Consider the following 16,307-nt stretch of genomic DNA (forward strand, 5'->3'; position numbering starts at 1 on the left):
AGATATAAAAGCTAAGTAAAGGGAGACGGAAGGGGGGCATTTTTGTCTTCCGGAGCAACCACTACGCGTACTGAAGCCCTGCTTCCCAGGAAGTGGCTAGACATCGCCTGCTGATGGGAAGTAGAGAATAACATCATTTGTTTTTCTTTGCTTTCGCGTGCGACCCTTGCTTTCACTTTATTAAATTGTCCTTATCTTGACCCACGAGCCTTTTGTTATATTTTCTACCCCCTGTCCAGCTGAGGAGGGGGAGTGATAGAGCGGCTTTGGTGGGCACCTGGCGCCCAGCCAGGGTCAACCAACCACAATTTTAAAAGCAGGAACTAAGATACTTTAAAATATGCATTTTTAAATTCTTTATCCTACATGAAGTTCTTTCATGTGAAAGCTTGATTATCTTCTTTCCAAATCATGATTGAAATGTATTAAGAAAGTAGTCAAGGGGAATTTATTTTTGTTCTATTTTGGTTTTGTTCCTTAACAAAATATTTATAGTAATTATCCATGATTTGTTTGTGTGTTTTACAAAGTTTCATATGGCTCTTGCTCAGAAAGACTACAACCTGAGTTTAGAGATAGAAAGATGTAGAAGTTAAAGGATGGGAATGTCCTGGTTTCAGCTGGGATGTAGTTAACTGTCTTCCTAGTAGCTGGTACAGTGCTATGTTTTGAGTTCAGTATGTGAAGAATGTTGATAACACTGATGTTTTCAGTTGTTGCTCAGTAGTGTTTAGACTACAGTCAAGGATTTTTCAGCTTCTCATGCCCAGCCAGGGCAGCTGACCCAAAGTGGCCAACAGGGTATTCCATACCATGTGACGTCCCATCTAGTATAGGAACTGGGAAGTGGGGGGGCAGGGATTCACCGCTCGGGGACTGGCTGGGTGTCGGTCGGCGGGTGGTGAGCAATTGCCCTGCGCATCATTTGTACATTTCAATCCTTTTATTACTACTGTTGTCATTTTATTAGTGTTATCATTATCATTATTAGTTTCTTCTTTTCTGTTCTATTAAACCGTTCTTCTCTCAACCCAGGAGTTTTACTTCTTTTCCTGATTTTCTCCCCCCTCCCACTGGATGGGGGGGAGTGAGTGAGCGGCTGCGTGGTGCTTAGTTACTGGCTGGGGTTAAACCACGACAGGGAAGTAACACTGGGCAAACTTGTATGCAGCTTTCTGTCCTCTAGGTTAGTGTTTAAGTTCAGTCTTAAGCATTATCAGTCCAGGTTTGTTTATGAATGCTATGCTTATTTAATTTTTTTAGTTCCTCTATATTGGCTGTAAACTAATGTGATTTTAGCATTTCCTTTTATGTTAATGAGCAATATTAAAATGTCAAAAGGAAGAAGAGTGCTTGAAGAAAGCACTTACAAGAAACTAATAAACTTTTATTTAAAGAAAAAGAAGTGACTTGTCTGTATACCCCTACTAGCAGGATTTGGGCTGTAAAATTTTAAAATGTATTTTTAAAAAGTGTAATAACAATAAACAATTTGTACCTATATTGATAAATTTTACAGCTATATAAATGTAGTTTAAAAAGAATTGATAAAATAATATGTAAAACTTAATATTTTTTCATAGTTTGCATATAAATATCTTCAGTTCCTTATATTGGCATTCTGATATCTTCATAATTCTAAATGGGTATCATAAGCATATTGCAGACCTGAGTAGTTATAACTACTCAGGTCTGCAATATGCTTATGATACCCATTTAGAATGTGTTAAGCAGCTGTAAATGTATCCTGTATATAACATATGATGGAAGAATACTCTTTGAAAGTGTTTTTAATAATCATGGTTTTGTGTGCTTTAACATTGTTTTGTCATGGATGACAGAGTGAGGAGGCGCTACAAAGGCAGAAAAGATAACTGAATTTACTAATGGGATTCTGAGGTGTATACACTTCTGCAATATCCAAGCCTTTTCTTAAATAGCAGTTGTAGTTTGCTGCATTGTATGAAGCATATTGTCATAAAGAAGCAGGATGCAAGTTAGCATGTGACTAATAACTGCTTAGATTTCACAAAATGCCTCTCAGCTATAGATTTCAAACTGGTTTTATAAAGAACTATAGGTATTCTTTCTTTTACAGTTGTGGATCTGATATACAAGAAGTTAAAGTGACTTGCTTAGCATAGCATAGTTGGATAGTTTGATTAGCTAGGGCCAGGGAACAGAACCTACCTTCTCAACTTCTTGTTAATGCCATCTTCATCAAATCTCATTTCACCTTTTATATAGATATCAATGCTTATTGCTGTACTTGTATTTGATAATAAAGGCTTACTAGTGAGACATTTCTGGCTTTTGGTTTTGATAGATCTCTGTTGCTTGTGGAGCTTGAGAAGGAAGAGAAAGAAAAGGACTGGTATTATGCTCAGCTTCAGGACCTTACTAAAAGGATTGATAGTATCCCTCTTACCGAAAATGTAAGTAACTACAGCATGCTCATTTATGTATCTGGTGCTATGATCTCTGTTTAGATGCTGTGCATATTTTATGAATTTAGGGACATTCTCTACTATTGTTTTCATTTATAGCATTTTTTTGTTCACTATGCAAAGTTAACTCAGACTAAATAATGTATTTTTTCCTTTGCAATTCCCTGTTTTTCAGATGTTATTTTACCTGTTAAAATTTGTACCCATCAGTATGAATGTCAGTGCTAGAGAGGAGCACTGAAAAGTTGTTATGACAAATGAGTTATATGTCAGTAGGTTTCTTCTTTAACTGTATCCCCCAAAGGCCTTTTTTTCTATCAGTCAGTTCTGTTATTTTATGGATTCTTTTAATTTTGAGAGCAATATTAGCCTAAGAGACCATTTACACAGGAGCTCTTAATTCAGAACAGTGAGTAAAATAGTGCTATAGCCTATGCAGATATTAATGCCCCTGCAAAGTTTTATCTTGGCATCTCCAAACTATAGTCAAGTCACTGTTTTCTAGGATAATGAAGATCTCTGATATCCCAGATAATACAGGTTTTTCTGCTGTCAGACCTCAGCAGCTTGGATGTATTTGCAGTGCATTCTTTAGTACATACAGTTATGGGAAGACTTGGTTGCCCATCTTTACAGAGCCATATCTGTTCAGGAATCAGTTTAGCTGTATTTATGCAGTACTGTCAGAACTAGTCAGCTTCCTGGAAGTAGAAATAGAATATGGAAACGCTTTAGTGACTGAGGTGAAACAACTGGACTTCAAATCTAATATTGAGTCATAGCCAAGTTAATCAGAAAACCAGAGACGAGGGGAGAAAGAAGGAAAAAGGACCTTGAGGAAATGTAATCCATTTTCCAAAGGCATCGTCGGCTGTATCTGTGTCACTCTAAATGTGTCATAGGTTTTAAGATGAAGTTTCCTCAACTTCATAGGTAATCAATTAACTTAGCTCTTCATATTATTAGAATGTTTTACTTAACATCTATACTAAATGTTTTTTTTGTGGCAATTTATGTCCATCACTACTTATTCCATCCACAGTGGAAGGATAGATCCCATTCTTTTTTAGCAGTGTTTTACGTATTTGTAGACTGTTATATCTCGTTGGCTTTCTGAATTGACCTTGGTGAAGTCTTCTGGGTGACCTGCTGTTGGTGACTTGTTTATCTGCAAACTGAACAATTGTCAAAAAACAGTGAAGAGTTGACTTCTAGCAATAATGAAAAAATACATCAGCCATAATTGAATTTTCTAAGAATAAATAAAACTTTTAAACTTTATCATAGTTTCCTCAAAGTTTCACATTTCTGCCTCTCAGTTCAGCTCATGGTTTTGTCTCATGCTTTGAAACGCACAACCTTCTCATTTCTGTGCATCTGCCAGAATAAAGTTGGTCACTAGGATTGTGCTTCAAGCTCTACCTTTCTTTTCATATGTCTGTAGCTGGAGGCTTCCTTTTGACCTTCTTTTAAGACCCTTTTCCAGAACAAAAAGGGTAATGAATTCTGCCTTTATAAGATCTCTGCATATTATTGGTGGAACAGAGTGACTAGTGTATACTGGCTTTGATTTTTCCTTTTTCCATACCAGGAGAACCTCTAGAACAAAGAAGCAAAGGTAATTTCTGTCTTCTGACAGTGACCATCAATAATGAGGTGCTATGGTAACACCAAAAGGTCTGCCATGTCCCTGTAATACAGAGCAGTGCTTTAAGACTGATGGCAAAATATAGTAGTGTATTTGGTTTACGTGGCAAGGTTTTTGGGAGGGGGGCGCTGCAGGGGTGGCTTTTGCGAGAAGACACCAGAAGCTGCCCCGATGTTGGACAGAGCCAGTTCCAGCCGGCTCCGAGACGGACCCAATGCTGGCCAAAGCTGAACCAGTCAGCAAAGCTGGTGGTGCCTCTGTGATAATGTATTTCAGAAAGGGTAAAAAACACTGCACAACAGCAGCTGGGAGAGAGGAGAGAGAGGAGTGAGAATATGTGAGAGAAACAAGTATGCAGGCACCAAGGTCAGTGAAGAGGGGGAGGAGGTGCTCCAGGTGCTGGGAGAGAGATTCCTCTGCAACCCGTGGAAAAGACCATGGTGACACAGGTTGTCCCCCTGCAGGAGCAAGTATTCTGGCAGGAACTGTGGTCTATGGGGGACCCATGCTGGAGCAGTCCATTCCTGATGGACTGTACCCTGTGGAAAGGACTCATGCTGGAGCAGTTCTTGAAGAACTGCAGCCCATGGCAAAGACCCATGTTGGAGAAGTTCATGAAGGACTGTCTCCCATGGGTGGGACCCCACGCTGGAGCAGGGGAAGAGCATGAAGAGGAAGGAGCAGCAGAGACAAAGCGTTATGAACTGGCTGCAACCCCCATTCCCCATCCCCCTGCACTGCTTGGGGGGAGGAGGTAGAGAAGTCGGGAGTGTAGTTGAGTCTGGGAAGAAGGGAGGGGTGAGAGGAAGGTGTTTTTAGATTTGTTCTTATTTTCTCACTATCCTACTCTGTTATTAATTGGCAATAAATTAAACTGATCTTCTCCAAGTTGAATCTGTTTTGCCTGTGATGGTAATTGGTAAGTAATCTCCCTGTCCTTATTTCAACCCATGAGCTTTACATCATATTTTCTTCTCCTGTCCAGTTGAGAAGGGGGAGTGATAGAGCGGCTTGGTGGGTACCCGGCGACTAGTCAGGATCAACCTACCTGTCACATCCCAATTGCTCAGGACGACGACTCAGGTTTGCTGATTCCCAGGTCAGGATTAAGGTGAAACGACATCAGGGATCCTTTAACTCACAAAACTCAACTTTTATTTGTTCACAACAAGAATTGGCATGAAACTACGTCAGTAAACTGTGTAACGTGCTAACCATACGGCACCAAACATATACTACAAGCCTTGCTTATATGGGGATCAGTTCAGGGAAGAAAAAGGAGAGCCCTCCTGTTGAGCCACAAGGTTCAGAGTGGACCCTCTTGCTTTCTAGACTCCTTCTCAGAGAGGAGCCTAGGAGTGGCTAGATCCACTCCTAGTCCCAGACTTGGTCAATGGTTTATGTCTTAAGGGATAAGGTGTAGGGATTATGGAAAAAAAAGAGAGTGAGAGAGAGAGAGAGAGAAAAGAGAAAGATTTCACCAGTCCTGGGACCAGCGTTGGTCCAGCCAGCCTAAGGGTCCAGTTCTGGAGGGCGTGTGCAGGCGGGCTTCCATTTGTGTCCTTTTATCATCTCCTTACCCCTCCTTCGGGTGGGCACTTGAACTCATTAGGCTAATTAGGTGTCATGCGCGGTTTGTGCTTCCAGAACCTTCGGGAAATGGGTCAGTGGGCTTGGGGGTCATTTGGGGAGTAACTTCTCCCTCCCTGCAAGTACGACCGTTCTTTGACCATTGGCCATACATGGTGAGCTGCCCCGCTCAGCATATCAGAACACGGAACTGCGTACCCTCTGGTGTGCGCCATTAAGCAGAACTTGCCCCACTACAATGTTTGAGACATTAACTCCTTCAGTCTCTGACACCACCCTGTGGCTCAAACATATGCCTGGACTGAGTTGTAGAGATCTTCTTCCACAGTAGTAATCATCACATATTGGACAGAAGGAGAGAAAAGAGAAGTAGAGGAAAGCAAGCAGGGTAGTCATACATCACACAATTGCAAGGCCAAGCATTAAAAACAAACAAAAAAAATCCACATAACAACATGTGTCCAGTGTTAACAAGCCATTTTCCCCACCCCGTGAGTCCCAAGGATGTTAGGAGAGAGGTCAGCAACGATCCTCCATTAAACTGGTCTCTTGGTTGCATCGCTTGGAAAAGTTCTCCAGTCTCGTCTGTAACTTCTCTCATCTTGGCTCGGGCTTCTTCAATTGAAGTGGAGGCATTATGGATGGTGGTGCAACATTCCCTGTCAGTTAGACTCAACATCCCACATACCCTATGTTCTTTTAATGACAACATATCCAATGCTAATCTGTTTTGTAAGTCCTCCAAATGCATAATCCAATTGGACAAAACATGTATTTGCCATGTTGTATTTTCCAGGACAAATTGGTGTCTTCTAAGAAAAAATTCCATATGCTTCAAGATTCCTGACAGTGTTTTTCCCCAGTAAAATTACAAGCACTACTTGGGTTGCACCCATTTTTCCATTCCCAACATTCCCTTTTCCATAAGTCATGAGATTCAAAGTTTCCTCCTTGGGGAAGAAGATAAATCTTTGAATTGTCAGAGGGAGGTTTTAGAGCCATGAAAGGTCCCCTGGAAGCATTGTTCCAGGAGCAATTTGGTTTATATAAAATATTACCAGAGGCAAGACTCCTTTTCATGAGATTGGTGATGTTTAGATTAATGAGGTCAAATTGAATTCTTTTGTTGACAGATTTTGGTAATGATATACAAACACCTTGATTGGCGTCATTCCAGAGGTGCATAAAACCTTTAATCAAATTCCAAGCTAAATCTGGAGAATCTTTTCCCTGTCCTCCAGTGGAAAGGATGAGGATGAGGATGAGGGAGAAGGCTCCCCAAAGCATCTTTCCCTATAATAACAGACAAAAATTACATATAACAATAAACTGATAACACAAATAACAATTAATATAGTCAGGACTAACATGGGTCCCTTGCCATCTTTCTCTGTTTGTCTTTAGTTCTACAAAGTACAAGTATAAAGCAGTTCATAGATTAAAATGAGGATATTAGCCATCGCGTTTGGATTCAGTGGTCTTTTCCATGTGTGTCAGTTGCTATTCATGCATACAAGTTCAAAGGGGTTTTCAGTGTCATAGATACTTCCCCTAGAGTAGGTAAATCTACCAGATCAGGTTGTCCAGGATAGTGGAGCAGGTGTATTGTATCTTTCTTATCTCCCCTTCCTGGAACTAGGGAGGGGGGTTTTGGGCAAAATGCAGTCAGTCTAGGACATCCGTTCACCCCCCAGCGGCTATTCACTTTTGTGACTGTGTCTGGCACTTGTTGCGGCCATCTCGGTTTGTGGGGTTTTAGGGTTTGTTTTAGAAGTCCATTAGTATGCTCTACTATCCCATTTGCTTGAAGGTAGTATGGGGTGTGGAAAACCCACTGTATTCCTTCATTGTGTGCCCACTCTTGGACCACCCCAGCAGTAAAGTGGCTCCCACTATCTGAATGGATTGATTTGGGTGTGGGCAAGTAGCTAAACCATAATTTCAGGCCTTTTACTGTGTTATCTCCAGTCGCTCACCGGACTGCTACCGCTTGGGTTAGTCCTGAAATTATTTCGACCCCTACCAACACATATTGTTTTCCCCCTGAGAGTTGAAAGGGACTGATTTAGTCTACTTGCCAAGTATCCCACAACCCTTTATTATCCCTTAACTGTAGGGGTTGATCCTTAAGAGGGTTGTGCTCTCCTAATCGAGTGTGGCATAAGCCACATGCTGAAATAATGGTGTTGCACAATTCCCTGGTTATGGACCATCCCCTGCTTACTGCCTCTTTAAATAAATCTTTACTCCCTAAGTGATCTCGCTTTACATGCAACCACTCTAATAAGTGCTCCCATTTCTCTGCTTTGCCTTCTGCAACTAATTTTGATAAGCAGGTCATTGAATCCACCTGATTATTTAAAAGGTGAGATGGATGATTTCCTGCCTGGTGTGCAGCCACCCATCCTACTAGAAAGATTTTCTGTTTAGCGATGTTTAAGATTTCCTCCCATTTTTCTCATTGCCACACTGGTATCAGATTGACCTCCCATTGATTTTGTTCCCAAAATGGGAGCCATTCGGTACATCCCTTGAATACAGTATATGAATCTGTATACACAAACACTGATTCTTCAGTCTCGGCTTCCTTGGTAAATACATTCCACACAGTGATCAACTCCCCTACTTGAGCAATTCCTTCCCCCTCTGTCACAATTCAGTCCCCTGAATCAATGTGTAGGGCTACTGCTCAATATTTCCACACCTTTCCCTCTCTCCTAGAGGATGTGTCAGTGAACCATACATTTTTAAGGTGGGGCTTGAATGGAGGAGCAGGCTTTATGCATGAGGGGGGGTGCTCTGTGTCTGGGTGGTCAGAGGGTGGATCTTGTATTTGGAGTACTTTGGGTGCTCCCTTCTCTACCTGCCTTGTGTGGCAATAATGATCTAACTGCGCATACCACTTCCTTACTGTTTCTCGCTGTGCGACTCCCATAGAATCATAGAAGGGAGTTGCATCTTTTCATCTGGAATTTATAGAGTCCAAATTTTTCTAGGTGAGCAATTATCTCTGCTTGGGTCTGTCCCACTACTTTGGTATTGGGGCTGCCAATCAATACATCATCAATATACTGGTATACCTTAACCCCTTCTGCGGGAGTGATTTTGGTGAGCTCTTGAGCCAATGCATAATGAGCAATTGTCGGCGAGTGCCGATATCCCTGAGGGAGATGTGTGAGAGTGAATTGCACGCCTTCCCATGTAAAAGCAAAGCGATCTCTGTCTGCTTCCTGCAAAGGGACCATAAAGAACAGATCTTTTACATCGATAGTTGCTAAAATTTGATGGGCTTGTTCTTGTGTGGTCGCAATTAGCTCAGCTATGTTAGGCACCGCAGCTGTCAAGGGGCCCATGTTGGCATTCAGGCACCGATAGTCAATGGTCAATCACCACTTTCCGTTGGGTTTATGGACTGGCCACACCGGGGAATTATAAGGCGAGCGTGTGGGGACAACTATCCCTTGCTCCCATAATTCAGCTATCACCAAAGTGATCCCTTCTCTTGCCCCTAGGGGGAGCGAGTAAGGTTTGACATTAACAATCTTAGAAGGGAGTAGTTCAGGTGCAGGCTGTAATAGCCGCACAGACATGGTGGGGAGACCAAACACCCACTCTCTTCCTCTTGAGTCTACCCAGGGTTGTCCTTTCAGCAAATCTAGTCCCAAAATGTTAGTTGGTAATGGTCCCAATATCATTATAGTTTCTGTCACAGTCTCATCTCCTGGCAACCAGCACTTAACTTGAGCAGTCGCCTAGGGCTGAGAGTTTCCAAATACATTCTTGTCAGCAACTATCCCATTGCAGTCAGCAACATCTTATCAAAGTGCTGACATTTGAGCCCCTGTATCTACTAAGAAGGTGATGGGTGTTTTAAGGGGACCAAGGGGGAAAGTAATCATTAAATTCCCTCGGTTGTTTTCTGTGAGCCTCCTTATATAGACCCACCCACCACCGTCCCCCGGCTCACTTACTGGGAACTTCAAGTCGATTAGATCTTCCTCTGGGGCTGAGGGAATGTTTTTCTGCAGGCTTTAGGTTCTGCCCTAGTAATATCTTGAGTAGGTAGTCCTTCTTTTGGGGGTATTTCCCGCTTTCCTTTCCACGCATGGACAAGCTTCTCTAGTGCCATGGTGGGCCCCACCCCGGGCTAAGGGACTTATCGCCTGCCTTGGGTTCCTTGCTATGCAGGGTTCCTTGTTATGCAGAGTGCACCATTAAGCAGAACTTGCCCCACCACAATGTTTGAGACATTAACTCCTTCACTCTCTGACACTATCACAAGTAGGTGCTTTGTAAAACTTCTTCCTGAAAGATTTAAAATTTTATCAGTCTTATTATACTTGTGTATAATTGTGCCTAATATTGAAGAATGACTATGCCTTCTAGTTTTGCTTTTCATACATTCATGCAGTCATTGTTCTTGGTTTGTGGTCTATTTAGTTACTAGTATCTTTTTGTTGGAGAGCAGACTAGAGAAAAGTCTTCATAAAATTAAGTACAGTTGCCATATTTGCTCATCACCTCCCTTTTTTGAAAGAGCTCATGTTGTCCTCTTCCAGAAAGACAGTTCTTGCTGATATTTAAATGATTGATCTTCTAATCTTCCATGGCATTCATTTCATTTTGCTTGCCACTCCCATATAGCTATGTATTTGAAAGCACTGACCTGACAAGAAATTAAATAAATTCATATTCATCTAGCAAGAACAGTTAGAGTGAAAGGTAATAATGTGTATCAAAAGATGGTATCAACTAATTCACTTTTTGAGCAAACATGTTTACTGGACCTGTTACTATTTTCCACATGCTTGAATAACTAACCTGTGTACATATGATGGAATGGTGGAATCTGTCTTGCTGGAAATATACAAAACTTGTCTTGACTTGGGCCTGGATAACCTAATCTAAGGCCCTGCTTTCAACAGAAGGTGAGACCAGGTGATCTCCAGAAGTCCCTGTCAGCCTAGACTTTTCTATGTTTCTACAATCTTTTAAAATAAAGCTTGAGGGAGTTGAACTTAAATCAACTTTCTTGCTAATTTTTAGTATTTTCCCTTAGTTGCAAAGACTTGTTTTTTAAAATAAACATTAAAATTATAAACTAACTTTGCTGATGTCTTGAAAAAGATATTGGTTGGAGTATCTTTCCTTAAGCAATGTTGTAGGTTATGAATTCAACAGCTATGTTAAAAAAAACAGGTTAGTTAAAAAATTTTAATGAATTACATTGTCTCAATGTTTTTATATTGCTTTTAGTTATTTGACAAGACTTGCAGGTACCCTGTTGTTTTACCATTATGTGTTCTTGTTTTTAACAATGTAGTAATATTTTAAGGGTCTATTTTCATGTTTTGTTTATGAAGTTTGGTGTGGAAACATAATTGGTTTGCTTTTGTTCAGAGAAATACATAGTTTATATCCACCTTATTTAAATTGCCTTCTTTGTACTTCAATTTCAGTTCTCCTTGCAAACAGATATGACCAGAAGGCAGTTAGAGTATGAGGCAAGGCAAATCAGAGCTGCAATGGAAGAACAACTAGGTACTTGTCAGGACATGGAGAAGCGAGCACAGGTATAGTTTCTGTTTCATTAGTAGAAGGAATAGGAAAAGATTTTCCTGTGTTTTCATTAAGTTATTGGTGGTTTATATCTTTAAACTGTGTGTAAGCCCAGTGAATACCTTAGAACATTTATCTAGCCTTTTAAATACAAAAATAAGAATCAAAACATAGAAAATACCTACTCAGCAAAAAGGACCTTTCTCTGCCTGTTTAAAAGAAAGCTTGTGAGTAGGTGGGAATAGTAGACAGTGTCTTGAAAAGAAAGTAATTTTTGGTCATTTGGTTGTAATTTATTTCAATTTTAGCTTTGAACAAACGTGTAATTGCAACTGCTTTATTTTGTTTGTTGTGTTGTTAAGTTTGTGCTTTTAAGTTTAGAGTAAATTCCAGTTGCTCTTGTTAAGTTTCCTTGACCAGAAAGCATGTATCAAAGAATAATCTTTGAAAATGAGATATATTGGCAAAATGTAATTTGCATCCTTACCTGTAAATTCTTTATGTATAAAGTATATGTATAATTCTGTATGCAAATCATGTTACACACATTTGGAAGTATAATTCAGAATGTAATTATGTGTAAATGAAATTATCAACTGCATGCTGGCTTTAAAAAAATAATCCCTCACAGTAGTAGAGTAACAATTTGAATTATATATTGCCATCTATTTCCATAGATGTTAAATAGCCAATTTTGTTATTAATAGCCAACTTTTAATAAAAATAGTCTCTTTAAGCTTCATTTTCTTCACCAAATTTACCTCAACACAAAATTCTACCTATGAAATATTTCTAATTAATTATGTTTGTAATTAAAATTTAAACCAGCTTTATCTAAAGCAAGTAATTTAGCAGAACTTTTCAGAAAATTCTTATGGTTATAGTTTTTAGCAAAATATGCATCCTCTAATTGTAGAGCTCACTCTATGAGGTATATACATTAAGGCCATGTAAGGATCTATATTGACATACTCAGACAGACTAGAGTTTACTCTTCCTTGTTCTAAGTTGCTTGGATAACTGGCTTTTATCTGGAAGCCATATGGCTGTGTTATAGAGGTTTATCAGCTATGGTGCTGCCCTGCACTAATACAGCTGTGCTACTTGTGTACAACCAGCTCCAAATGAAGGCAGAACAGACTCAAAATTGTCTGCGTATGTCTGGTTAGCCCTGTTGTAAAAGAATGTAATACTGAATCGACACTAGAACTTCTGAGCACAATATCTTCTTACTAACAAGCTGGCCAAACTTTAAGTGCACTCAGAAAATAAATCAAGTATTTCTAAGATCTGACTGTAGTTATATCACTATAAAAGTAATTAAATTGTTCCTAAATGTGTACTTTCCTACACATTCTGTTTTAATTTTGGGAGGGCACTACCAAGAGGATGTTGAATTTTTTTATGGTTTTCTGAATTAATGTTTATACATGGTTTTATCAAAACTATTTTATTCCCTGTACATAACACCTATATATTTATGGAAATTAGTGTCTCTTAGGCTTATATAAAGATTATAAAATATAACTAATCTGCATTGGTTTTATTATACTAAGGACAGGTGCCAAAACTGTGTAGAAGTTAATTGTTGTATAAATACATAAAAGCAAATTCCAGATTATTCCACTGTAATGTTCAAATGTGAAAACTGAACTTTTCATATTTGGCAGGTATAGTGAACTTGCTAGTTTTTCAACTTTCATTTTGCTCTATATTTTTGTTCCTCCATGATTGTGATACAGAATACAATGCCAAATGTAAGTTGGAGGAAGAGAAAAGTTGAGCTATATAAAGACTGGCATTTCAGACAACTCAGTATTAATAGTCCCCAAATACTTATTCTGTGAGAGAGCTGATAACCTGCCGCTGGCCAAGAAATTCATGTACTAGCTGCCCTTTCTCCTGGACCTTAAATTAATGGTAAAATAATAGCCTTCTCCCTCTCTCATCTGTCATCATTGGGACTTGCTTCCTTTAACCTCCTTCTTCTGAAACACTGTGTACATTAGTTAGCTCACAGCAACTTATTATTTATGCATTATCCTTTATGGAGTTTGTGTACAATCACATGCCCAACAGTTATTAAAAAAGATGCATTAGTAGTGTTAGCAATTTATTTTAGCTTATCCATTTAAACTGCACATGGTAGTTCTTGTTTGAAAAAAGAAAAAGACGTAGTTAATCACATTTTACTTTGACTATTCAAATATTGTAGTCCAATACTTATAAGCAGAAGTAAAAATTAATTTCTGTAAATGTGGTGAGTTGATGTCGTGGTTTAACCCCAGCCAGCAACTAAGCACCACGCAGCCGCTCACTCACTCCCCCTCATCCAGTGGGATGGGGGAGAAAATCGGGAAAAGAAGTAAAACTCGTGGGTTGAGATAAGAACGGTTTAATAGAACAGAAAAGAAGAAACTAATAATGATAATACTAATAAAATGACAGCAGTAGTAATAAAAGGATTGAAATGTACAAATGATGCGCAGGGCAATTGCTCACCACCTGCCGACCAACACCCAGCTAGTCCCCGAGTGGCGATTCCCTGCCCCCACTTCCCAGTTCCTATACTAGATGGGACGTCACATGGTATGGAATACCCTGTTGGCCACTTTGGGTCAGCTGCCCTGGCTGTGTCCTGTGCCAACTTCTTGTGCCCCTCCAGCTTTCTCGCTGGCTGGGCATGAGAAGCTGAAAGATCCTTGACTTTAGTCTAAACAGTACTTAGCAACAACTGAAAACATCAGTGTTATCAACATTCTTCACATACTGAACTCAAAACATAGCACTGTACCAGCTACTAAGAAGACAGTTAACTCTGTCCCAGCTGAAACCAGGACAGTTGACCTCAGCCAGCAGCCAAATGCCCACCCAGCCTCTCATTCACTCCCCTCTCCCACGGGATGGGAACAAAATTGAAGGAAGTTGAAAAGATCAAAATAATGACAGTTTAATAGGGAAAGCAAAAGCTGCATGTGCAAGCAAAGCAAAAAGAAGAATTCATTTACTACTTCCCATCAGAAGGCAGATGTCCAGCCACTTCCTGAAAAGCAGGACCTTAGCACATATAATGGTTGCTTGGGAAGACAAATGCCATAAGCACGAACGTCTCCCCCTTTCCCTGAACTTTTATTGCTGAGCACAACATCTCATGGTATGGAATATCCCTTTGGTCAGTTGGAGTCAGCTGTCATGGCTGTGTTCCCTCCCAGTCTCTTGTCCACCCTCAACCTACTCGCTGTTGGGGGAGGGAAGAGAGAGAAAGCCTTGATGCTGTGCAAGCACGCTATTCAGCAATAGCCAAAACATTGGTGTGTTATCAACACTGCTTTAGCCACAAATACAAAGCAAAGCACCATAGAGGCTGCTATGAAGAAAGTTAACTCCATCCCAGCCAGACCCAGTACAGTAAAATCTTAAAAAATAAATTATAATTTCAAGTCTTGAAATCATGTTTACATAGAATGTATTTTTCCTTCATGCCAGAACAAAAATGTCATTAGGTTTAGTGTTTCTTAAAATCTCTCAAAAAAAATGATCATTCTTGTAGGAATTTATTCCAAGAGCTTTAAAAATTGGCTAAAACAGCAGACCGCTAAAGGTTTCAGAAAACTCACATTGTGGTGCGGGTTGATGCTGGCCAGTAACTAAGCACCCACCAGCCGCTTGCTGACTCCCCCCGCGCAGCAGGATGGAGAAGAGTATTGGAAGAGCAGAAGCGAGAAAAACTTGTGGGTCAAGATAAAGACAGTTTTAAGTGAAGGGGAAAAAAAAAGGGAAAAAAGGCAAATGATGCAAAGGCAATCACTCATCACCTCCCACAAGTAGACTGATGCCCAGCCAGTCTCCCAGCAACAGCTACTGTGGAAAGACTACTCCCCACCCACCCCCGAGTTTTATTGCTGAGCATGATGTTATATGGCATGGAATATCCCTTTGGTCATTGGGGTCAGCTGTTCTGGCTGTGTCCCTTCTTAATCTCTTGCCCAGCCCCCAGCTTACTCACTGGGGAGAGGTAGAGTGAAAAAGAGAAGGCCTTGATGCTGTGCAAGCATTGTTCAGCAATAGCTAAAACATTTGTGTGTTATCAACACTGTTTTGGTCACAAATCTAAACCACAGCACCATATGGGCTGCTAGGAGAAAAAGTAACTCCATCCCAACCAGACTTGGTACAGTTCAGGTTGGATCACTGCTGCACTTGCCTTGTTCCTGATGAGGATCATTCTCCATTGGTTTGGGTGGCCCCTGCTGGAGCATCGTACAGCAATGGCATATCATGCAACTTGCATCATGGCTTATTTCCCCCAAGGTTAAATCTCTTTGAAGGTACACGCCAGATTTCCCCATCTTGATGTATTACCCACCAAGTACACCCAGGTCCTTGTGTGAAAGCAACCTTAAGAATGGGTTTTCTTTTTCCCAAGAAAAGAATAGCCCACACTATCTTTCCAAACCAGTTCGCTATGCACACTACGGAGACCTTATCTCTTCTCGCAATATGCAGGGGTTTTGTTTGGGTGGGCCCAGGTTGGTGAGCAGATCTTCTAGTGTTAACCAGCCAAGTGGCTTCTGCTAGGGTTGGCATGGCATCACCTGAGGGTGGAAATGCTAGTGGGAACACTTATGCTTCGCCTGGGAGAAGGAGGGCTCAGGAGCATATCTGAAATGCTTGTATGCCAATGCATGCAATATGAGAAACAAACAGGATGAACTGGAAGCGTTGGTCAGTTCCCAGAGCTACGATATCATTGGTATTAGTGAGACTTGGTGGAATGAGTCCCACGACTGGAGTGCTGGGTGGAAGGCTACAGGCTGTTCAGTAGGGATAGGCAAGGCAGGCAAGGTGGAGGTTGTTGCACTATATATGAGGGAGAGGTTTGACTGCACAGCCCTTACAGTTAGGGATGATGTGGTTGAGAGCCTCTGGGTGAGGATTAGGGGGATGGAAAAAAAAGGAGATGTTGTAGTGGGTGTCTACTACCGATCACCCAGCCAGGATGATAGCACTGATGAGTTATTCTATAGGCAATTAGAAATCTCTGGATGGATAGCCCTTGTCCT

The 16,307-nt window shown here is 40.6% G+C and overlaps 1 protein-coding gene across 7 annotated transcripts in view; it reads left to right on the plus strand.

The window, feature by feature from the left end:
• The window catches only part of LOC138683431 (adenomatous polyposis coli protein-like), a 148,769-nt gene that overhangs the window by 51,085 nt on the left and 81,377 nt on the right, over window positions 1-16,307 (plus strand). For 6 of the 7 annotated variants that reach the window (XM_069775168.1, XM_069775166.1, XM_069775165.1 and 3 more), the window contains 2 exons: window positions 2,327-2,435; window positions 11,145-11,258. In XM_069775168.1, the coding sequence (XP_069631269.1) occupies window positions 2,327-2,435; window positions 11,145-11,258 (223 nt within the window). The remainder of the gene's footprint in view (window positions 1-2,326; window positions 2,436-11,144; window positions 11,259-16,307) is intronic. The other variant, XM_069775170.1, reaches the window with a different exon arrangement.

This window comes from Haliaeetus albicilla, chromosome W, assembly GCF_947461875.1.
Source record: "Haliaeetus albicilla chromosome W, bHalAlb1.1, whole genome shotgun sequence".
Taxonomy (NCBI): Eukaryota; Metazoa; Chordata; class Aves; order Accipitriformes; family Accipitridae; genus Haliaeetus; species Haliaeetus albicilla.